Source organism: Antechinus flavipes, chromosome 3, assembly GCF_016432865.1.
Source record: "Antechinus flavipes isolate AdamAnt ecotype Samford, QLD, Australia chromosome 3, AdamAnt_v2, whole genome shotgun sequence".
Lineage (NCBI taxonomy): Eukaryota > Metazoa > Chordata > Mammalia > Dasyuromorphia > Dasyuridae > Antechinus > Antechinus flavipes.
The window spans coordinates 182,394,363-182,418,324 of record NC_067400.1 but is presented as its reverse complement, the minus strand read 5'-3'; the positions used below and the strand labels follow the sequence as shown (position 1 = coordinate 182,418,324).

The 23,962-nt window shown below is 32.1% G+C and overlaps 1 protein-coding gene and 1 long non-coding RNA gene across 3 annotated transcripts in view; one reads left to right on the top strand and one right to left on the bottom strand.

The window, feature by feature from the left end:
* SLC9A2 (solute carrier family 9 member A2) overlaps window positions 1–23,962 on the top strand; it is a 128,546-nt gene that overhangs the window by 94,770 nt on the left and 9,814 nt on the right. The window contains exons 6-11 of the mRNA XM_051984323.1: window positions 2,737–2,826; window positions 3,471–3,541; window positions 13,580–13,741; window positions 18,751–18,847; window positions 21,183–21,314; window positions 22,738–22,828. Of these exons, the coding sequence (XP_051840283.1) occupies window positions 2,737–2,826; window positions 3,471–3,541; window positions 13,580–13,741; window positions 18,751–18,847; window positions 21,183–21,314; window positions 22,738–22,828 (643 nt within the window). The remainder of the gene's footprint in view (window positions 1–2,736; window positions 2,827–3,470; window positions 3,542–13,579; window positions 13,742–18,750; window positions 18,848–21,182; window positions 21,315–22,737; window positions 22,829–23,962) is intronic.
* LOC127553542 (uncharacterized) overlaps window positions 2,802–23,962 on the bottom strand; it is a 21,565-nt gene continuing 404 nt past the window's right edge. The window contains exons 1-5 of one of the 2 annotated variants that reach the window (XR_007951770.1): window positions 23,625–23,962; window positions 10,085–10,185; window positions 8,670–8,723; window positions 4,638–5,248; window positions 2,802–2,845 (exon numbers count right to left, since the gene is read on the bottom strand). The exon at window positions 23,625–23,962 is cut by the window's right edge and continues 404 nt beyond it. This is a non-coding gene — a long non-coding RNA (uncharacterized LOC127553542). The remainder of the gene's footprint in view (window positions 2,846–4,637; window positions 5,249–8,669; window positions 8,724–10,084; window positions 10,186–23,624) is intronic. The other variant, XR_007951771.1, reaches the window with a different exon arrangement.

Genomic DNA, 23,962 nt, shown 5'->3' with positions numbered 1-23,962 from the left:
GTATTGCAGGATTCTGGCTTTTAATCCAGTCTGCTATCCACTTCTGTTTTATGGGAGAGTTCATCCCATTCACATTCACAGTTAAAATAACTAATTCTTTATTTCCTGCTCTCTTATTTATCTCAAGTTATGTTTTTCTCTTCCCTTTCCTCCTTCCTTGCTTCTCAGTATTTTGTTTCTGACTACCACCTCCCACCTCCCTCAAACAGCCCTCTCCCTTTATAGCACCTCCCTTTTTCTTATACCTTCCCTACAACTTCCGTTTTCTCTTCTGTTAACTTCCCTCTTTCTTTCTCCTTTCCCAACCCACTTCCCTATAAGGTGAGACAAGTTTCTCTGTGAAATGAAATATGTCTGATATTCTCTCTTTGAACCAAATCTGATAAGAGTAAGATTCGCATGATGTTTATTCCCTTCCCTTCTTTCCCTCATGAGTTTGCTGCTTCTTTGCCTCTTCATGAGTTGTAATTTCCCTGGTTTTCCTCCATTTTCCTTTTTTTCCAGTACAATCCCCTTCCCATCTCTAGTTTCTTTTTCTATCACAATAAAATCAAATTACACCTATACTCTCTAAGACTATCCAAAACAGAGATATAATTCTGAAGAGTTCTTAATGATACCTTTTTATGTTTCTCTTGAGTTCTGTGATTGTAGATCATATTTTTTGTTCAGCTCTGATCTTTTCATCAGAAATAAATGAGATTCACTTGTATCATTGAATGTCTATCTTCTTCTCTGATAGATAATGCTCAATTTAGCTGGATAGTTGATTCTTGGTTGCAATCCAAGTTCCTTTGCCTTTTGGAATATCAGATTCCAGGCCCTTCCATCCTTTAAGCTGCTAGATCCTGGGTAATCCTGATTGTGGCTCCTTAATATTTGAATTGTTTCTTTCTGGCTGCTTGCAATACTTTTTCCTTCCGATAATTCTGAAATTTAGTTATGATATTCCTTGGAGTTTTCATTTTGGGATCTCTTTCAGGAAGTGATCAGTGAATTCTTTCAATGGTTACTTTACCTTCTGGTTCTAGACTATCAGGGCAGTTTTCCTTAATAATTTCTTGAAAGATGATGTCTAGGCTCATTTTCATTACAATTTTCAGGTAGTCCAACAATCCTTAGATTCTCTCTCCTATATCTATTTTCCAGGTCAGTTGTTTTTTCAATGAGGTATTTCACATATTCTTCTATTTTTTTCATTTTGGGGGTCTTCTTTGACTGATTCTTGAAGTCTTATTGAGTCATTCACTTCCATTTGTTCAATTCTAATTTTTAGTGTATTATTTTCTTCAGTTACCCTTTTTTTTTTTAGCTCCTTTTGTATTTGACCAATTGAACTTTTAAATGAGTTGTTTTGTTCATTGCATTTTTTTTTCTATTTCTCAAATTCTGTTTTTCAATGAATTGGTTTCTTTTTCCTATCTATTTTGTAGGGACTTATATGCTTTCCCATTTCATCATTTTTAAGGAGTTTTCTTCATATAATTTCTGTTTTTCCTCTTCCATACCCTCTTGCAAAGATCTCATTTCCTTCCCCATTTTTCTTCTAACTCTCTTTTGAGATCCATTTTGAAATATTCCAAGAAAGCCTTGCGAAATGAGGGCCAGCTCATATCAGATTTGGGGGCTTCATCTGGAGTTGATTTGCCTTTAGGAATCTCAGGTTTTTAGGTCTGTTCTTCTCTCTCCCCATAAAAGTTGTCTATGATCAGAGTTTTGTTTTTTTTTTTTTTAGTTTTTTTTTTTTTTGTTTGTTTGTTTTTGCTCATTTTTTTGAGGTCTGCTCTTAAGGCAAAGGGGCAACAGTTGCTTTAATATGCCCTGTGGCAGTTCTGCTGACTGATTTTTGGTGCTGGGAACTGGCAGCCAAGTCCCATTCTTTCAGGGCTTAGTGGCATACAATTTGCCTTTTGAAATTGCTTTTGGGTATCTTACAGCAAATCTGCTAAAGCATCTGCTCACAACCAGGACAGAGTAGCCTAAGAGTCTCACAGAAGATTCCCCAATGCTTGGATGCAGCAACCCTCTGACTCTTGTCTGAGCTCCTTAACCTGGGTTCCTTAGGCTGCACATTGGGCTAGGCAGACTCCCCCCTGCTCGATTGAAACAGACCTATTCTGAAGTTCTTCCAAAGTATCTTCTTCTGGAAATTTGTTGTACTCCAAATATTTGTGGGATTCTATCACTACAAACAGCTTAATCTGCTGTTGGTTTGAGAGAAGGTCAGAGGAGGTCAGCAAAAAGAGTATCTACTACTCTCTGCCATCTTCTGGAGGGTAATTTTTGTTAACAAAATTATATGGTAGCACAATATAACATCTTTTGCTTTAATTTGACTCTCACAGCATGATTATAAAGAACATCTTTACTGACTACCACCTAGGGTCAGATCTTTATTACTTCTAATCCATATACTTTTAATTGTTTCCTAATTGATCTCCTTGATTCCAATCTTTTCTCCCTACCCCCAGTCCATGCTTCTGGCAGTTGCTAAAGTAATTTTTCTTAAGCAGAGATCTGATGATGACATTTCAGGAAATTTCACTTGCCTCTTTTTTTTTTTCAATTATCTAGCTTTTATTTTTTCATTTTCCCATATCCTTGAAAAAAAATACCATCTAGCTGAGTCAAGTAAAATAAATGCATACATTGACCATATTCCCAAACATGTCTCATTCTATATATTAGTCCATCTTTCCATTTTCTTCATGAGACAATCTATCACTTCCTGTGCAGGGAATAACAATTCGACCACTAGTGGAGTTCCTTGATGTGAAGAGGTCAAATAAGAAGCAGCCAGCTGTCAGTGAAGAAATTCACTGTCGGGTATGTTTTTATTTTATAACTAGGATTTTAATAAGAAATGAAAAAAAATTAATTCCATAGCTTAAATGTATACAAATATGTCTACTATCTATATATTTCTCCTATACTGAAATAAATGAAACAATCATGGGATGAAAAGATTCATTAATGGATTTAGGAATGTGAGAAGGGACAGAATAATGGGTCAGGCTACAGTGGTTGTACCCCAGCTAAGCCTGGTATCTTCCAAAATGAAGATAGAGCAAGCAGAAATTACATCATGTTTCTGGCATTTGTTACCATGACTTGCAAAAGCATTTTTTATTGATATGCTTATTAATATCTTTAATATTGTTCCATGGTGTTTTTATACTATGATATCAAACACAATAGCCTAATGACAATTTGTAAAATATGTATTAGTAAACTCTCATGAAATCTCATATTAATAATGATTATTTAAATTTTTTTATAAAATAAATTTTTAGAAAATTACATAAGATTAAGAAGTTGATACTATGAGTTGTGACTAGTAATGTATAAAGAAACAAATGCAAAAATATATTAAGAAGTAGAGATATTCTATAGATTTGAAAACAGTTAAGTGACTAAAGATACCTGGTATCTAGAGACTTGTATTATCAATGTGCTTTTTCTTTTTTTAGTTTTTTGATCATGTAAAGACTGGGATTGAAGATGTATGTGGACATTGGGGTCACAATTTTTGGAGAGATAGGTAAGACTGCTTTTATGAACCTGTCTTATTTAATTGGACCTGAACAATTTAGAAAACAACTTTGAAAGTTTAATCATTGGATGACCTTTAAAAGCATAGAATATCAGGAAGGATAAAGGATGGAAATGTTCTAATTTTGAGAATAGATAGATAAGCGTGGATACATATAGATATAGCTACGTAAATAGTAAAAAAAAAAAAAAAAGCCTAATTATTAAGCTATATATACACATATGAAGAAATATATACAAATGTATATTAACATATGAGTCAAGTATTCTATAAATATGATAACAGCTTTCACCTTAAAATATAGATATGTAGATAAAGCTATAGATGGAAAATCTAGATAAATTGGAATAGAATATAGATTTATATCTGTAGCTCCAGCAAAATATCTGTTTCTATGTCGTTATCCATATTTAATATGAAAGCTGTTTTCATATCTATAGAATATCTGTACTTCTTAACATATTTTTGCATTTGTTTCTTTATACATGTATATATAGATATAAAGTTAGGTGTGATATGTATTTATTTTTACTTCTGATGACTTACTGGTGGCTTTGTGGACTACTAATTACTTATAGAGTTCGCCAGCCAATTAAATAATTAATCTTTGGATATTTACTTTTTTCCAGCATTGCATTAGATACTTAGGGAATTATATATGAAGTGTAAATAATACTTCTTCCCCAGTATACATACTACCTTCAACAATGTAGAGGTAGTAAAGAGAAAAAAGAGTAATTGATGTTTTAAATTTGATCAGTGGTGAAAAGGAAGGAAAGAAGGCAGGGAGGGAGGGAGGGAGGAGAGGAAGAAAGGAAGGAGGGAACAAGGGAGTGAGAAAGAAATAAAAATAAAGCAAAAAAAAAAGCAGACTTGGCTAGAATCACTAGTTTTCTTCAGAAATCAGCTCAAGTGTCTCTTTATCTATCTATCTGTCTATCTATTTTTGTTACATTTTAATTTCTGAACATTTTCCCTATTTCCTTCCTCACCCCCACTAGAGAAGGTCATTTACACACACGTGCGTGCATGCACACATGCATGTATGCTTGCACATGCATATTTAAAATGATACAATGCATACTTCTATTTATCAGTTCTTTCTCTGGAGATGGATGGCATTTTCTTTCATTGGCCCTTTTGAGGTAATTGGAGTCTTTATAATACTCAGAATAACTTAGTCATACACAATTATTCTTTGGACAATAGTGTTGTTACTGTATAGAATATTCTCTTGGTTCTCATTTCACTACTCATTATTTCATTTAATTTCAGTTTTTTATACTTCAAAAACAGTAAACATATTGAAAAGAATAAAAGAGAAATTAGTGACAGGAAATTGGAACCCAAAATAAGTAAGGAAAAAGTACTTTCTTCAATGCTGCCAAGTGATCAGGAAAAAAACAAACAAACAAAAAAAACAGGTTCTACAGAAACTGTTGGAAGAAATTGCTAAGCATCTGTGTTATCTGAAAAATCTCTGAGAAACAAAACAGCAACAGCACTGAAGAAGGGTGATAGAATGATATACAATGGAAGGTATAGAATCTTGATCTTTAAAAAATAATATCCTTTTCTGAAAAATAAGAGAATTGGAAAAGATAATTTCTAACATCTCTGCTAGTTGTTGCATTACATAGTTCTCTGTGTTACTTTCTCTTTCTCACTCTTCTTGCACTCTTAAGTAGAATCCATCTGTAACAACAAAAAGTCAATAAATTGAGATTAGAGCCAAGATCGCAATTAAGAGGCATCAGTTTAACTCTCAACATTTCCTTCCAACCAATTTTAATTCCCCAAATAAAATTTTGGAGTGGCAGAGTCAATAAAAGATCACAATGAGACCTTTTTTCTGGTTTGGGAAACTTAGGAGATCAGCAGGAAAAATTTGTGATAATGGGGTTGGAGGCCTATCTAAAACCTATATGGACAGCCACAACAGCAGCAGCCGTTTTGTGAACTTTCAGCCCAGAGGCAGTAAGGAGGTCAGACAACTAGTCAGAAAGATTACAGGGAAGTCTGTGATGGCACTAAGTACAGCTGGCAACTCATCTGCTGTTCTGGTTGGCAGTTTCAGAATGGAGAGGAGTGCTAAAGATCAGTCATCACATTGCAAGGGCCTGGGTCACAGTTCTAAGACAAAAAGAATGCTAGTGCTTGTGGCTGCAGGACACCTGGGGTCTTTCCTGAGTAAAGACCAGAGTATACACCAGGAGAGCAGTGATCATACATCTTCTAGGATAATAGCAACTTGAAAGTGTCAAAAACTTGCAGACTCCAAGGACTAGTTCTGAAAACAATAGCGTGAAAAAACCTGAAGTTTGGTACCACCTCTCCAAGCAGAGTCCCACTTTAACAAGAAGTTTCTGAACAAATGACAATAACAAACTTTAACTATAAAAAGCTACAGCTATAACAGGGAAAGCTAATGCACAAATGCAGAAAAAAACTTTGTAAAAAGTCAGAAAACCAAAAACAATTACAGTGCCTCAAATTAAAAATACTAACTGGGCCCTACACCAATGAGAATTCCTAGAAGAGCTAAAGAAAGAGGTAAGAGTAGTAGAGGGAAAACTGGGAAAAGAAATGAGAATAATGCAAGAAAATCATGAAAAGAAAATTTACAAATTGGTAAAAGAGAAACTGAAAGATATACTGAAAAGAATAATACCTTAAAAAAACAGAATTAGCTTAATGGTAAACGTGAGTAGGAAAAATCACTGAAGAAAATAACTTCTTAAAAAGAATAGGCTAAGACTTCCAGGAGCCAAGATAGTAAGTAGTAAATTGCCATAATTCTCTCATATTCACCTCTAAACAACCATAAAATACTTGCCCCAAACAAATCCTGTAATAGCCAAGTCAGCAAAAAGCCAGAATGAAAAAAATCTTTGAGCCAAACAAAACAAAACTTGGAAGATCAGCAGGAAAGGGCCATGTTGCTCAGATAAAAGGGGAACATAGTCCAAGACAGGAAGCATCCCATCAAGCTCCCCTCAGCAAACTAGTGGTAGATCCTGAGTCCCAATGAAGTGGAACACATAAATGTCAATAATAGGACCATGTTATATCTCAGAATATCCAGGGGAATGGGAAGATTCCAACTTTGAGAACTGCTGTGTGTTGAAGCTTAGTAAACATGTAGCTGTCAGCAGCCAGACCACCACATACCCAGAGTAATGCAGTATATACCCAGTGTATACCCAGAGAAATGCAGAAATATCCCACTATCTTCAGGACATGCCTGATACCACCACTAGGACCCTGGCTTAGCACCAGGTTAGTTGCCAGACCTCTACAGCTTCCAGCAGCATCAGCTACCTCCACCCCAGCCCTTCAGAGCAACACCATTTATAAGGGCCCCCCATGAGCCTCAGGGGAACATCAGTGCAACACTAGGTAAACAGCCAAGACTTGCAGTTTCTGGCACAAGAAACCTGAGAACCCCTTCCACCATAGAGCAGAGCTCAATAAATTTGAGAAAAAAGGAAAAAAAGATGAGCAAAACAACAACAATAAAAAAGAATCTGACCACAGAAAGTTATTATTGTGACAGGGAAGATCAAGACACTAATTCAGAAGAGGATAACAAAGTCAAAACACCTATGAGCAAAAACCCTAATTAAAACAGGAAGTAGTTTCAAGCCAAGAAAAGATCATGAAAATGTAAAATAGATAATTTTGATTATATTTTAAAAAAATTTGTTATGACAAAACTAATCTAATCGAGATGGAAAGGAAAGCAGAAAATCGGGGAAAAATCTTTATATTAAGTCTCTCTAATAAATTAAGTGACTCATTTCTCAAAGAGAGAACTGAGTCATATTTATAATAATACAAGCCATTCCCCCACTGATAAATGGTCAAAGAATATGAAGGAATATCAGATGAAGAAATTAAAACTATCTATAAACATATGAAGAAGTACTTTATATCACATTTGATCAGAGAAATGCATTTGAAACAGACACAAAATAAAAGACTGGAGAAGAAAATTCCTAATATGTTTCAACTAAAGTAGAAAAGACATGGGTAGCAATTATGATCTCAGACAAAGCAAAGACAAAAGCAGGCCTAATTAGTAGAAATAAACAGGGAACCTGTACTTTTCTAAAAGATATAATGGAGTAATATTTAAAAAATTATAGCAACTTTCTCCTGTAAAGACCTCATTTCTCGAATATATACTGAGTGCAGAACTGAATCATATTTATAAAAATAAGGATTCCTCAACTGATAAATGGTCAAAAGATATCTGAGGTACTACCTCACACCTCTCAGAATGAAAAATGCTGAATGGAATGAAGTTAAAGCAATGAACTGTTGGTAAAGTTGTAAACTTCTTTAACAATTCTGGAAAACAATTTGGAACTATACCCAAAGAACTATAACTCTCTACATACCTATCAACTCAGCAATACCACTACAGTGGTCTGTTTCCCAAAACAAAACCTAGGTCTGTTTCCCAAAGAGATTAAAGAAAAAGAAAAAGGAATTATATGCACAAATTGTTCTGGCAAAAAACCTGGAAATTGAGAGGATGCTCATTAATTGGGAAATGACTATACAAGTTGTAGCATAATGGCATACTATTATGCTACAAAAAAATGACAAGGAGAGTGTTTTCAGAAAAATATAGCAAGCTCTATATGAACTAATACAAAATGAAATGAGCAAAACCAGAGTTTGTTGTGTGTAGTAATGATCAACTGTGAAAGATTTGGCTATTTTGATCAATACGATGGTCCAAGACAATTCCAAAGGACTCATGATGAAAAAGTGCTATCCATCTACAGAAAGAGAACTGATGAGCTCTTAAGTAAAAATTTAAGTATAAGTTTTTCACTGGTTTCTTTTTCTTGTTCTTTTTTTTTTTTGTTAATGTGGTTATTATGGACATATGTTTTATTTGCCTTCTCAGTGGATGGGAGAGGAAAGACTTTGAAATTCAAAGTTTTAAAAAGAAAACATTGTTTAAAATAAATAATAAATTAGGAAAAAATATAAATCACTATAGAAAGTAAGAATAAAAAGTCAAAAAAATCTCAAGGAAAATAATAAGAAAAGTAGGAAGAATGGGTGACACAATGAATAGAATAACAGACTCAGAACTTACTAGTTGTATGACCCCGAACAAGTCACTTAATCCTGATAGCCTTGATTTCTTCTTCTGTAAAAGGAGATGGAGAAAGAAATGGCATAAACCACTCTATTGTATTTATCAAGGACCCCCAGTGGGGTCACAAAAAGACAGATATGACTGAGATGTTTCCCAAGATTGTTGTTTCCAATTGGGAACAACAAAAGAAAGAAAAGACACTGTCATTACCAAATTCTAATCAATACAATAAGGCAGTAATTATCAAAAGTATTTGATACTGGTTTAAAAACAGAAAAGTTAGTAATTTTAAAAATCTAAATAAACAAAACCAAAGACCAATTTACATGAATTCACTCTTCCAATGGACATGAAATGATGTGTTAAAAACTCTCTATTCAACTAAAAATTGCTTGGAAAACCAACAAAAGCTTGGCAGAAAATGGGTTTACATCGACATCTTATAATCCACTATGCTCTAGATGGAATCAGAAGAGAATGGAATAAGATAACTTTCATAGTTGTGGCTAGGGGAAGAATCCTTAACTAGGTTTACAGTAGAAATGATCATAAAAGACAAAATAGACATTTTCAGTTATATAAAATCAGAAAGTTTTTCAATGTACAAAACTAATATAGTTAGAATTAGAAGAGAAGCATTTAGTTGGGAACAAATTTTTGTAGCAAATATCTATTCAAATAAGGGTCTGCTATCCAAGATATATAGAGAATTAATACAAATATGTAATAATAAGAGCCATTTCTCAATGGATAAGTGGTTAGTGAATATGAATTAAAAGTTTTCAGAAAAAAATGCAAGCTACCAATGATGCTATGAAAATTGGATATTTCAAATCACTAAAATGAGAGAAATGTATATTAAAATAACTCAGGTTTTACAAGTCTCTCAGCCACATGTCAAAATGTAAAAATTACTGTTACATAATTTGAGAGTTTAAGAGGTAGGAACACTAATATATTGTTGGATGAACTGTATTTTCCCCATCAATTCTGGAATACAACTTTGAATTATAACTCCCAAATTATTAAACTTTATGTAGCCATTAATCTAATTTTTCCACTACTAGTCATATCCCTATAAGATATCAATGACAGAGAGAAAGGATAAACATTAACAAAAATATTTATAATGGTGCTTTTTTTAGAGTAACAAATTGGGAAATGACTAAACAAATTGTAGTATATAATAATTGAATGTTATTGCAATACAAAAAAAGTGGACAGAAATGAACTTCCCAAAGAAACTTGGAAAGACATCTGTAATCTAATGTAGAATGAAATAAGCAGAACCTGAAAAACAGTTTACACAATAAACACAATTATGGAAAGCAACTTTTAAAAAAACTTCAAAATTCAGATCAATGTGGCAATCAATATTGATTTTATAGGATCAGTGATAAAATGTTTCCTACCTCTCATTGGAGATGTGATGGACTAGAACATTGGAATGAATTGGTCATTCTTCCATATTTGTTTGCTTTGTTCAACTTCATTTACTTGTTTATATAGAGTTCTATTGTGAAGGAGGATGGAGTTATAGAGAAGTGAAAGAGGGAGAGAGAGAATAACATCAGTGTAACAAAAATAAATAAGAAAAAGACATTCACAGAAAGTGGGTAATTTTGTTAACTTGTTACATTTAATGTTTAATTAATATTTAACTTTAAAAAATAAGCTATATGTAACTTAAATTCATATTTCAACCGTAGATCATATCGACCTTAAAAATCTATAAAATCCAGTATCTTCATTTTACAGATGAGGAAACTTGGATACAAAGAGTAACTTTTCCAGAGTCTCATATCCATTAAATATCTGAGATGTAATTTGAACCTAAGTTGTTCTGACTTTGTCCGGTGCTCCATTATAACCCCCTCAACACCACCTCTTTTTGGTTTTTCTTTGATTTTTAGAATATATTTGCTAATTTCTGATGAAGAAATTGTTTAATATTTTTAAATGATTCAGTAGATCAAATTGCTGACTTAAAACCTCTTTTTTAAATAAAATGTTTCCAAACCATATAGCAGAATTTTTCTTTGAAATTCCTTGAATTCTTTGAAATTCACAATGATGGTGATAACTTTGTTTAAAAACTCTATGATAATAAACATCAGGAAAGGAATAAAAGGATAGTGTTTGTATTTGCCAGAGTTGTTTCCTAAAGGTGTAATGGGGAGAACTAGTATAGGGTCCAAGTTTAATAGTGGTTACCTGGGGTTGATGAAGATTTCCAGGTCTTCTTTGTATATAGTACCATCTCAGTTGCATTAAGCCTGAGAATGTTGCAGTACTCTTAGAAAAGATTTATGATCACTAAAAAAATTTTGGCCTAAGCCCCTCCTCAGAAAAGATCAAATGGATGAAAAATATTGCCTAATTCAAGAGTCCTTACATTTTTTCATGGACTCCTTTGAGAGTCGGTGTTTGAAGGAAATGCTCAAGTTCATTTAGAGGTTAGTAAAAATAAAAATGTATTTTATTCATATTAAGTCCAAATAACCATTTGAAATCTAACTATTGACCCATTTTGGATTTGTGTACTTCAGCTTAAAAACCTCTGACCTAGATTGTGACATGCAGTTGGGTAGACGGGGATTTTATCCATCAGTTTAAGTTTCTGAAGCAAATAATATAAATAGATAATGAATTGAACCTTAAATTAAATAAGAGGCTGAAAAGTAAAAAATACAGTTATTTCTTCCACATTGTGGAAGGAGGTAGGCATGTAGTGCTCCTGCAATATAGAAAATCCACATAAAATTTTTTAGCTCTCCCTTCATAGCAGAGAAGAAATCTGAATTTTTTTTCTTTTTCTTTCATGAGGTGATTATGGATCCCTTAGAAAATTTGAGTTGATACTACACATATATTTTATGTATTTCTAAGTGTCTAAATTTCCTCTGTGTTGTCTATAGTCAGTGCATACAGCCTATGGCTTCTGTAAAACTCTCCCAAATTTCCACTTAGTTTCTTTAGCAGACTCGTTATATATTGAAACTGCAACGGGGAAAGTCATGATGTGGAAGGGATAATGTTTTTCCTTCAGGAAATTATAAAACTCCTTTTAATGACCCCGAGGTTCTCCCAGAAATAAAAGCCTATATTTTATGATACCATTATTCTGTTGGTGTTATCTGAGAAGATGAAAGTTAGTATCACGTAGAGGGAGGTGTGGAAAGGGGCATGGAGGGTATAAGCAGGCTGCTACATATAACTAATGAGGAACCTTGAAAAACAGTAGTAAATAATGTCACAGGGGGAAAAAAAACATTGTTGAAAAAATAAGATGAACCAGTCATATAATGAGTGTGAGGGATGAAGAGAGAACAAATGTCTCCTTGCAATTTCTGAAGCAAGTGAAGAAAGTTTAAAGGACATTAGATAAACTTGCTATGGCAAACAAGTGGAGGGTATGAACAGGAGTTATATAACATGAGCAGGCATGAATTAGCTGTGATATGTTATTTTGGTGGGATTATCTAAATTGCTAAGATAAATGAAGTTGAATTGAGATTTTAAAACATACACAGTATGTGTGTAGGGAATGATTGGAATTTAGGGTACAGTTCATAGAGAAAAAAACAGGGATATAGATTCATCAAAAAACAGGCCATACCAGAATGACTTCATAGTCTTTTTAGACAATGTTACTAAGGTTACCAGATAGAACGAGGAAATGGCATAGATATAATTACCTGTATTACAACAATGCATTCATTTGGTGAAGTGCTTTTCAGTATCTTCAGAGAGAAGACATATATAGGCTATATGATATTGTGATAAATAGATGCAAAACAGGTTGAATTTCAAGAACCAAAGTATAAAAACTTGTTAGGATATAACTCCTTTAAAAAGAAAGAATTATTTTATTCTTTGTATTTGTATCCCCAGAGGTTAGCATAGTAGGACATAGTAGGTGTTTAATAAATGCCTATTGACAATTGATCAATGAATGAATAATATGCTGGATGGTGTGTTGTAATGGAGGATTTAACAATCTGTTATTGGCTCTGTAACTTTTGCTGCTTTTAGAAGATGAAATGGGAGAATAGTTGCTTTAGTTGTGTTAGAGTTCTATTTATTTTAACTGAAGGACTTACTAATTTTTTTCTGGTATACCACACCTTGCCAATATGATTTGGCCTCTAGGAGATGATATGAAAGGGAATATGGCAGGCATACTGTAACTTTTTAGAGTAGTTAGAGATTTTAATGTTGGGAATAAGAAGCAAGTGTCTGTGTAGTTTGGCAAGTAGATGGAAGGCGTAGCAAAAAAAAAAAAAAAAAAAAAAGCAAATAAATAAAACCCAAAAATCCAAATTAAGTACATCAGATGTCATTTTATTGATCTCAATGTGGGTTTGTCCTTTTGCTTAGCTTTTATAATAAAAGAAAAGCAAATTAAAATGTATGATGTGTTATTGCCAAGAATTCTGCTTCAGTGAATTAAAATGCAAGTCAGAACAAATATAAAAAAGAAAAAAATACGTGAATTCCTTTCTTTAGTTCCCAAGTCTAGTTATACATCTGCTTTGCTATTGTATTATCAATAATATCTCCCTTGAGAAATGATGCTTTTTCCATAATTATTCCCAGAGGTTAACATAGTAGGACAGCCTTTGCTATAAAGAAGGACAGTGGTCTAGCTTTTTTAGAGACCATCATCAGGAATTTTGTTTCATTCTATAAATAGCATACACACATACATTCATAATATGTGGATATATAATGTTAATGCATATGTATATACACATATGCATACATACTACATTTTTTTTACTTGGCTGGTAATGTGAATTGCTCTCTAAAAATAAAGAATTGCCAATGATTTCCATTTTACTGCTGTCATTTTTTCCTAGCCAGTGACAATAATTGACTTGAAGATTGGTTTTCTTTACTTCCAGGTTCAAAAAATTTGATGATAAATATCTGAGGAAGCTTCTAATTAGGGAAAATCAACCCAAGTCAAGCATTGTTTCATTGTATAAGAAGCTGGAAATAAAGCATGCTATAGAGATGGCAGAGACTGGGATGATAAGCACAGTGCCATCTATTGCTTCATTAAAGTAAGTATAATTTGGGAGAAAAATTTATCAATATTGGATGTGTGTTTTTGCAATAATCTTTAAAGCCCAGGAAGGATAAGTAACTTCAAGGAAGCTGATCTTGAAAAACATGGCAATGAGAACTTATTGCAGGGGTAAGTTCCTGAAAGATTTTCTGGTTTAAATATTAATGTACTGATTTTTAAAGGTCAGTTTGAGGTGGGTGATGGACAATCTGATAATACTCATTTGTCCATTAGAGTATTTGCTTTTAGAAATTCACTGCTTGAAAGTAAATTAAAATCTATTTCATTCTTTGTAATTGAACATTTTGAAAGTGTGTTATATTTGCTAGCATAAGCGTAGCTGTAGTACCAAAGATTATTGACATAGGGGACCTCATTATTTTCTGCAGTCATATTCTGTTATCTTACCTTAAGGCCAATAAAAAGAATGATAAATTCATAGGCCACTGAATTAATCAATTGACTATAAGAATTTTTCCTTCATGTATGATTCATTTGAATGAAGAAATTAATTTTTTCATCCTTAAAAAAAGTACATTTGAAATAAATGACCTAGATAGATAGGTAAAGAGAGATACCTACAGATTTTACATAAAAATTAGGACCAATTTGGTGACCATACAATTGTGAGTTTTGTGTTCCAGCGTGAGATACAGCATGGTGTTATGGATAGAAAACAAGCCTCTAATCTAAGAAAACCTGTTGTCTCTCATCTTATACACACCAGTTCCATGTCTCTAGGCAAGTCATTTAATCTTGTAGTACTCTTGGCAATCTAAGACTATAAATTGTAAAGAAGGTGCAAATCTGCATTGTTAGAGTTAATCTGAAGTTCTCTATTCCACCCCCCCAAAAAAAAAAATCTGACAGACAGAATTTATAACATTTATAAAATCTAAAATTGATAGGAGTCTCAGAGACCATCCAGCTCAATCACTTCATCATAAAGATGGAGAAATCTTAAATGGCTTTCCCAAGATCACACAGATAATAAGTTTGAGAGACAAAATTTGAACAAAAGTCCTACTGAGTGGAAGTCTGGCCTGAAGTCTGGAAGATTTCTTCATCTGTAAAATGAGTTGGAAAAGGAAATGACAAACCACTCCAGTATCTTTGCTAAGACAAATATAAAAGGGGTCACAAAGAATCGGACACCATTGAAAAATTACTAAGCACCACTATCAACAACCTCTCACTCAAGAACCACTATGAACTACACTGCCTCCAGTTATAGTTCCTGTATAACAAGTTGAATTGATCCATTCCTTCAGTTTTTTATACTTTGGGAAACCTATTATTTTAAGAAGAAACAGCTAGATCTATGCTGACTCAAATGTCAAGTTTAGAAAGGAGCGATGTTAATATAATTAAAATTCAAGGTCAGCATGTGGATCCTGAGGTTCCTTCTCATCCCATACTCTGCCTTCTAAACTATCAAGCCAATCCCCCCTGCTTACTGCCCTTTTTTTCCACATTGAACCCCAATTTGTCCCACTTGCCTTAATGCCTACTTTAATCATAATTTGCTTGTATAAAATGTTAGTAAAAGGAGATTTTGAATTTTTCTGAGATTCCACATTATTCCAGAGGTATCCATAAATATAAGTTCTAAAGTATGGTGTCTGGAAAAATAAAAATAAAAGGTCAATTAATAATCAAAAGCTTTTATTAGTTTTATTAAATTTGAATTTATAATATTAAAGTTTATAAGTAGGTTGTGTAGGCTTTATCCCCATTTTATTTAGGACAAATGAACCTTTAATTTAAAAAACTGACCAGAATTTTTAGCTAATAAATGCAGGAACTGGAATTTGTACCCATGCTTATAGTCTTACTCTAATCAATATTAGAACATAGTGACACTGACTTTCTGACATTAGTCATTTTCTCCTTTGGTATTTTCTTTCTCTGCTGGATTTAGAGACACCACACATTCATAGTTCTCTTTTAACAAATCACCATTGGTCCATTAGTAACATTTTCCTTCAAAAAAAAAGTATAAATGTGCCAAATGTTTTCTATTTCCAAAAAAAAAAAAAAATCAGAACAAAACATTTAATTATACACTTGATGTATAGAATATTTTGAAAGTCAGTCCCTCTTAGTTACAACTGCTGATATGCTACAACTACTTAAAAGCTTTTTTTTTTTTTAATTCTTGTTGCTATTATGGATTTTTTGAGTGAAGTTAAATGATCACTTTAAGTACCATAATAGTTTATAAGTACCATAATAATTTATGAAGGGAAGTAATATTGGAATTTTCTGCAATAAGATTATATAGCTCTTATTTCTCTATTTGCTTTTTCTCTTCTCTTCCCTCCATTCTCCTTCCCTTCCCCTTTCCTTCTTTCCTTCCCTTCCATTGTCTTTTCCTCCCTTCATCTTTCTTTCCTTCCTTCCTCTTCTCTTCATCCTCTTCCCTTACTCCTTCTTCTCTCCTTCTCTCCCTCTCGTTCCCTCCCATCTCACTCCATGGCTTCAGTTCTAAATAAGCATCTCTCAAATTTATCTATCAATAGCTTTAATCTTTCCTGTAAAGTCTCCCTTGTTAGATTTCTTGGATTCTTGTTTTCCTCAACTCTCATATATCACTCTCACATATGACACTCATAGTCACCAAGGCCTTTTCTTTTTATCTTTGGTGGTCTCTTTGTTCCTTTCTACTGCCATTGTTACCCATATGGTTCTCACTACCATAAAGTTGACTCTATAATATTCCCCTCCCTGGCCTTCTTCACTATTTCTCTTCTTCAATACATCCTTCACATCACTGCCAGACTTATGCTCCTTTTGTATAGATTTGATTATGTCATTACTCTGCTGTAAAACTGTTTCCTTTTTTAAACTGGAAAAAGTTCAAACTCATTTATAGGATCCAAGGCTCTTTACAATTTGACAGCGCCTTAAATTTATTCCCTTCCCTTTTGTTCCCTTTTTTTTTTCTATTAGACAAAGAGTGAAACACTTATAATTTCTCAATTTGTCTCCTCAGACTATGACATTTCTATAGTTTGGATTTACCTATATATTCCTATATCAATTTTTAAAAAATCTCTGGCTTTTGTAGATATTTCGAAAGGGAAAATACAGAAGAAAGTCAGTTGTTAGACTAAATTAATTTTACTTTCAGCATCATATTTTGAAAATATTTGTATTTTTGTGACAAACACTTTTCTTTATTTCATTCCATTTTGTAGGTCAATTTTTCTTCCACCATTTTACTGGTTTATTATGATTGCTTTCCAAAGTATTTCTTTTTCATTCTCTCATTTCAAGACCTCAAGTTTCTGAGACTTGCATCTTTCTTCAACAACTTCTAGTTGATTTGAGTTTCTTCCAAGGAAAAATCTTTCTTCATTTGAGGGAGAGGAGAACTCTGGTACTGTTTCTCTTGTCCAGAGGTACATTTATGTGTGACTTTCACTTGGATATCAAAAGGCAAAAAGCTAGATATGTTTTCTTTAGTCAAATGAGATGATAGGGGAAAACTTAATTTACACTGAGTAATACTCTGCGGCACTTTATCTTTTATTATTCATTTCCACTTATTTTATATTTCAACTAAATTGAATCCCCATTTATCCCTTAACCTTGTCCCTATAGGTCTTCTCACTGCCATACTTTTTCTCAACCTATGACAATTTTCCTTAATCCTTTTTCATCTGATATTTCATATTCCTATGAATCTGTATTCCATATTCAATATCTAATTCATATTCCATATTCCTATGAATATTCTAAAGCCCAATTTAAATATCAATATGAAGTCTTCTTTAGGCAATTATGTGACCTATCTGGCACTCAGTTTTCCAATATATAAAATAAGAATCTTGCGTTAGATGATCTTTATGTCCCCTTTCAGAGCTATAATTAAAACAAACTTAAAAAGAGATAATATGTCAGAATAGGAAGAACATTTGATCAGAAGGCCTTGTATTGGGTCCTCATTCTGATATTTTGCTTTCTGTGTGATCTTGTATAAGTCACATAACTTCTCTGTACTCAATTTCCTTATCTGTAAAATAAGGATGATAATATAGCACATTCATTATAGAACTGTTTTGATGTAGATATATTATAAAACTTGAATTCTTAGACAAATTCGTTATCATTATTATCTACTCACTCATTAATGACTTTTCTTTCCTTGTACCTCACATAAGCTTTATTTGAGGTACAAGGAAAGATAAGCTTTATTTGTACCTCAATTATATACTTTCTGTTTATTATTTTATGTTATATTAATTGCACATTCACTAGATTGTAAGATCTATAAAGCTTTGTATCTCATCATATACCAAGCACAGCTTGGCACACACATAAGATGTTTAATAAATGTTTGCTGAATGAAAAAAAAAAAAAAACATTCGTCTTGAGATATATTGCATAAACATCGAACATCGAAGAATTCTTACTCTTAAACTTTCCTTATTCTGAGCCATGCTGACCACTATGTTACCCTTCTGTTACATCAGTATTACCCAAAATATGTTAAAATATAATCGAAAACATTTTGGATTAGAAGAGAACCAAGTTTTGCTTTTCTCATAGAGTAGGTCATTTCTAAATCAGACCCATCCCATTCAATTTTGTTTTGAGTTGTAAGTTTTTCCAGGAAGCCATAGCTATGGACCTTGTCTTCAAATTTTATAGATATAATTCATTTGGTTAGAGAAAAATTACAGGATTTTTTATGGTATCCAGTTGAGTTTCTTCATTTTATCAATGATGAGGCTAAGGTAAAGTAATGAAAAAGATAAAGTAATTTGTTCAAATTCACATAGTAAATAAGAAGCAAGAAAGAATTTTAGTCTTCTGATTCCATATAGTGCTCTTTCTAAACCCTTATGTCATTTTTGAATTTTGAATTAAATAGTTTTTGAAGTACTTACTCTATTTATAAGATTGTTTTCTTTGCAGATCATTATGACTTTTAAGACAAGAACCTATCATTCCAATATTTATCAGATGTTAAAAATATTTTTTTCCAAACCTTTACAGTGATTACCGTGAGGAAAAAATAAGAAAACTGACCCCTGGTGAAATGGATGAGATACGACAAATATTGTCAAGGAATCTCTATCAAATACGACAACGTGTAAGAATTTTAATATATTTACCAATATATCTCACATTTTTCAATGAAAGATAAAACTTGTAGTTGGGTTCTAACTGAACAACCTGCCATCACCTCAAATACATCATATCTTTGTGCTCAGTTCATCAGTATTCCCCTCAGCCAGGCTTTCCCTCGAACTTCCTTTTTTTCTGCCATTGGTATCACGATTTTCTCATGTCTCCAGTCTTAGAACTTTGAAGTCATACTTTACTTTTTTTTCCTGTACGTCTTTTATTTCTTCAAAGATCCATAAGTTGTCCCTTCAAAATAGCTCCCATCTGCAACTCTTCTCTTAATACTCCATTGCCCTACCCTCATTTGTTGGCAATTATGCTTTAAGTATAATAGTCTCCTATCAATCTTTCCATTTATCAGGATCACTTCTTAGTCATAATCCCTTGAGAAAGTAATTCAGTCACTCTAAACTTGTGTCCTCCTCTGTAAAATGAGTTTTATTTTACTTGTAAAACCTACCATCATAGGGTTTTTGTGAAGACTGATACATGTGTATGTACATATGTTTATGTAAATGTATACATATATATAAATACACACATATATGTATATGTTTATCTCACATTTTAAACCTTAAAATTAGTTAACAAACATTTATTAAATATTAAAAATTATTAAATTAAACTAAATTTATTAAATGTCATGAGAAAGGGGATGGCAAATGTATAGTTTACATTTATATATGTTTATATATATATATAGTTTAAGGACCACTGAGCCTGTGTTTTGTGTCCTGGCAACTTCAAATGACATGACTCAACTCCCAAAAAACTCAGTACTTTTGTATAACATAGTGTTATATAATCATAGTATTACATATGAGTGGACTCATGGTTATTTCCCCATCCTTTTCTACAACATTATTTTAGGCAAGACAAAGCATAACAGTGACATTATACTAGACATTAGGGATACAAATACAGTTGATTTATTCGCATGCATAGAACCATAAGGAATGATATAACTATCAGCTATACTTATTATTTTTTGCCATTTTTACTTTTATTATCATCACTTATAATAAGAATGTCAGACAAATATTTCTGAAATTGTACTACTTCATGGCATCCTGCTGTTAAAAATCTACAATGATTGTCTATGTGACAATTCCTCTGCCTAGGTTTTTAAAGTTCCCTATAATCCTTTCCTACATTATCAATGAATTCTATTTAATTCAAGAAACATTTATTTATTCATTAATTTTTACAATGTGAAAAATACTATGCTAGGCATTAGGGATACAAGGAAAAAAATGGCACTTTGATTTAAAAGAGCTTATAAAGTAGAAGAAAGGAAAAAAATACATACATAGAAAATCAATCAATTAATCAATAAACATTTATTAAGTAGTTACTATGTGCCAGACACTATGCCAGACAAAAGAGGCAGTTTCTACTTAATAAATGCAGAGGCGTAGAATGGTGCAAGCCCACCACACTTTTAATATCTATTTTTGCTTTGAAGCATCCTCTCATTCTTTCTCATTAGATAGTAGAAAGAATTGGAGTTAGAGAACCTGAAGTCAAATCTTGGCTCATCAATTTATTACCTATGTGAATTAAGACAGTTAGATTAGCTGTAAACTGAACTCTGTTTACTCAAATGGAAAATAAGTGACTAGATGGTCTCAAAGATCCCTTCCAACTCTAAATCAATGATCCTATTAGATCCTTTATATCTGAAAAAATATAAAAAAAAAATTCATTATAGGAAACTCTTATCTTTGTATATTTCTGAAAGATTTTGATTATGGGCATTATACCTATGTTGAAAAATTTTACAAGCCTCATTATAAGACCCTTTTGATATGACAGGGATTTCTTCTACAGAAATTGACAACAGGCCTTGAAAGAGCTGAATAGGGAATTCAATCAAAAGACCATGGCACCCTCCTGTGGCTAAAATGGTGCAGATTTTACTGTCTATCATTTTATTAAAAAATGCATTTAACTTCCTGGGAATTAAAAAAATAGATTTTTTTTTTCACTGTCAATAACACGTTGTTACATATTTTCCATTGTTTCTTGAGTAGAACTTGTTAACCTAAGATGGGCAGATTAGTCTTTACTTAATAAAAGTTAATTCCTTTTCCTTTTGCAAAAGTAATTGGTTTATGAAAAAGACCAAGTAATGAAAAAAAATTATATACATGCATATTTAAAAAGTATTCTTTGTTTCATTGATACTTCAAATACTCAATTAACTTTAAAAATCAAGGATATATATGTTATAATTTTAACTTTTCTCAGATCTCATCAGTCAATATTTTTGTTAAAGATTCCGTTTGTTTCCCTTTCAGACACTGTCTTATAACAGACACAACTTGACAACAGATACAAGTGAAAGGCAAGCCAAAGAGATTCTGATCAGACGTCGGCATAGCTTGAGAGAAAGCATAAGAAAAGACAACAGCTTGAACTGGGATAGAAGGGTAATGAATTGTATCTTTTGAACTAATCCTGAAATTATCTGAGATCAGAACTTCAAAGAAAGTTTAGCTGGCAGTGACTGAGGAACAAATTCCCATTTTATATTATCAACTTTGCTAATTTGAACACAAAAAAGACTTGGGTGACTTTCACCTCTAGGTTTTCAATGTATTTTTTTTCCTTACCAAAAAAAGCCTTGTAAAAATTAAGATAATTATTTGCTGTTTATAATATCCTTTATGAAACTAGACAGTAGTAGAGTGGTTGTAAACATAATCTTTTTTTCTAATGAGGAAAATTTCTTTCAACTTGATTGATAAGGAAATGTTTTACAAGATTATATATATGTAGCCTATATCAAATTGCTCAAGAAGAGGTGAAAGGAAGGAGAAAATTTGGAACTCAAAAAAATTTTTAAATGAATGCCAAAATTTGTCTTTACATGTAATTGGAAAAATTAAAATGTTTTTAAAATTAAATTAAACAGAATGTAATATGTGTAAATAGAAACCATTAAAATCAATATTATTAAATATTAAAAATTAAATAATTACTATAAAATAATTAAGTAAATACAACAATTATTAAATAAATGGATACTACCAGGAATAAAAATTAAAATAATTGTAGCTATATTAATTTTGGATACATATAAGGAATTCTTTTGAAGTTAAAAGCATAGTTCAATCTAGCCAAAATAAGTACATACTAGAATTCTAGAACAACTACTAAAATTTAAAAAGAATGTAATGGTTTTGGTATTTGCAATAAGAATTATTTTGCTAGAGTAATGCTCTGGTTGTGGGCAATTGTCTAAGACTTTTAAGTTACAGAACAGTTATTGATTGGCATTAGTAAAAGGAATTACCCTTTTATAAAACTAAAGCATGAATTTTTTTTAAACTTTCCTTCCAGTTGTATACATGTTCTTTTGTTTAACATTCGTTTTTAAATTTTGAGTTCCAATTTCTTTTTTTCTCTTCCACCCCTTCATCACTCACTGAAAAGACAAACAATACAATATCTATTTACATCTTATATACATTCTTAAAAAAACAAAATAACTACATTTGTGATTTTTGTGAATCAATAAGTTGCTTTTCTTTAAGAAAATACAGAGCATTCACTATTTGTACAAACATACACAGATACACACACATGGACAAATAACACAATTGTTTTTTGATTGTTTCATAATTTCACAACTATGTTTATCCGTATTCTGTTTTCGTCAAATATTTCAAATTGCAATAGTTATTCTTGGAATATCAAAGAAACATATGATTTTAGATTTAAGAAATATAATTTGAATTTTGGACACTGATTCAACTTTGTAGTAGAATTGTAAATTCTTAATCTGAAAAATGCAATTACATACAAAATAAGGTGGAGTTTTTAATTTTTTAAAAAAATATATCTATACAGGCATCTACTTCAACATCCCGATATTTGTCACTACCTAAGAACACCAAACTTCCAGAGATGTTAAAAAGGAGACATAATGTATCTAAAGCAGGTAATGAATATGTACAGAAATCAATTCAGTTACTATTGCCATTCAGAAAAAAGCAGTGAAATTGCCATTTTTCATTAATGTTCACAGGATCATAGAACTCTTGAAATGAAAGGCTCATTGGTGGCCATTTAAATTTACCCCATACCTGGAAATAAAACAAAAAAGGTCTCTCCTTTTTTTTCCTTTGAGAATTACATTTTTACCTGATAAAGAAACCCAAAATATATACAAATATAAGTAAATTCATGGGTCAGGAAGACCTCATACCTAGGGCAAATAAAAAGGTTTCATTTCCTAACATCTTCCAACTCCTTCTCTTTAAAATTTGCCTCTATACTTGGAATGCTCCCATTCTCTACATGTCTTCAAGGCTTGAGGTTCTACAAACAAATAATTGATTATACAAACTTTGAAGGCTTCCTAAGAGAGGAGACCTCATTACCTTCAAAATGCATTGTTTTCTATTTTTACTTAGCTCTAATTGTTAGAAAATTGTTTTACATTTACATTAAGCCTAAATTGGTCCACTTATTTGTTCATAAATCAAACATTTTATAAATTCACAATCATTGTCATTTATTAATAATATGATTAATCCAATATAGTCTACAAATATGGTGGAAAACACTATAATCTTTTAGTTAATGAAAAGATAATAAATGTGGAAAATTTGCAAAAGTGTAAATATTTATCACCTTAACAGTTATTCTAAAAAACCAGTATGTTTTAACGAAGTCAACAATGTCTCTTACAACTTGGTATGTCTGTTCAATCTGAAGCAATAGGTTTCTCTCACCTTATAGATTGGTGATATTTTTAGTAGATGCAGCTCTCTCAAAAACATCCCTTCTCACTCCCCAAGTGGGACAGGAGAAATAACCCATTTCTTTTGTTTATCTGAAGACTGGAAAGACTAGATACAGGAAATCAGGAAAATAATAATAGTCAGCATTTATATAGCACTTTGAGGTTATGCATATATTGTCTCATTTAATACAACTATGCTGTGAGGTAGGTGATATCTCTATTTTAAAGATGCCTTCCCTTCTGCTGATCATCTCCAATTTGTCTTATATATATTTTATTTAATACAGTTGTTTGCATGTTTTCTCCCTCATTATACTTGGAACTCCT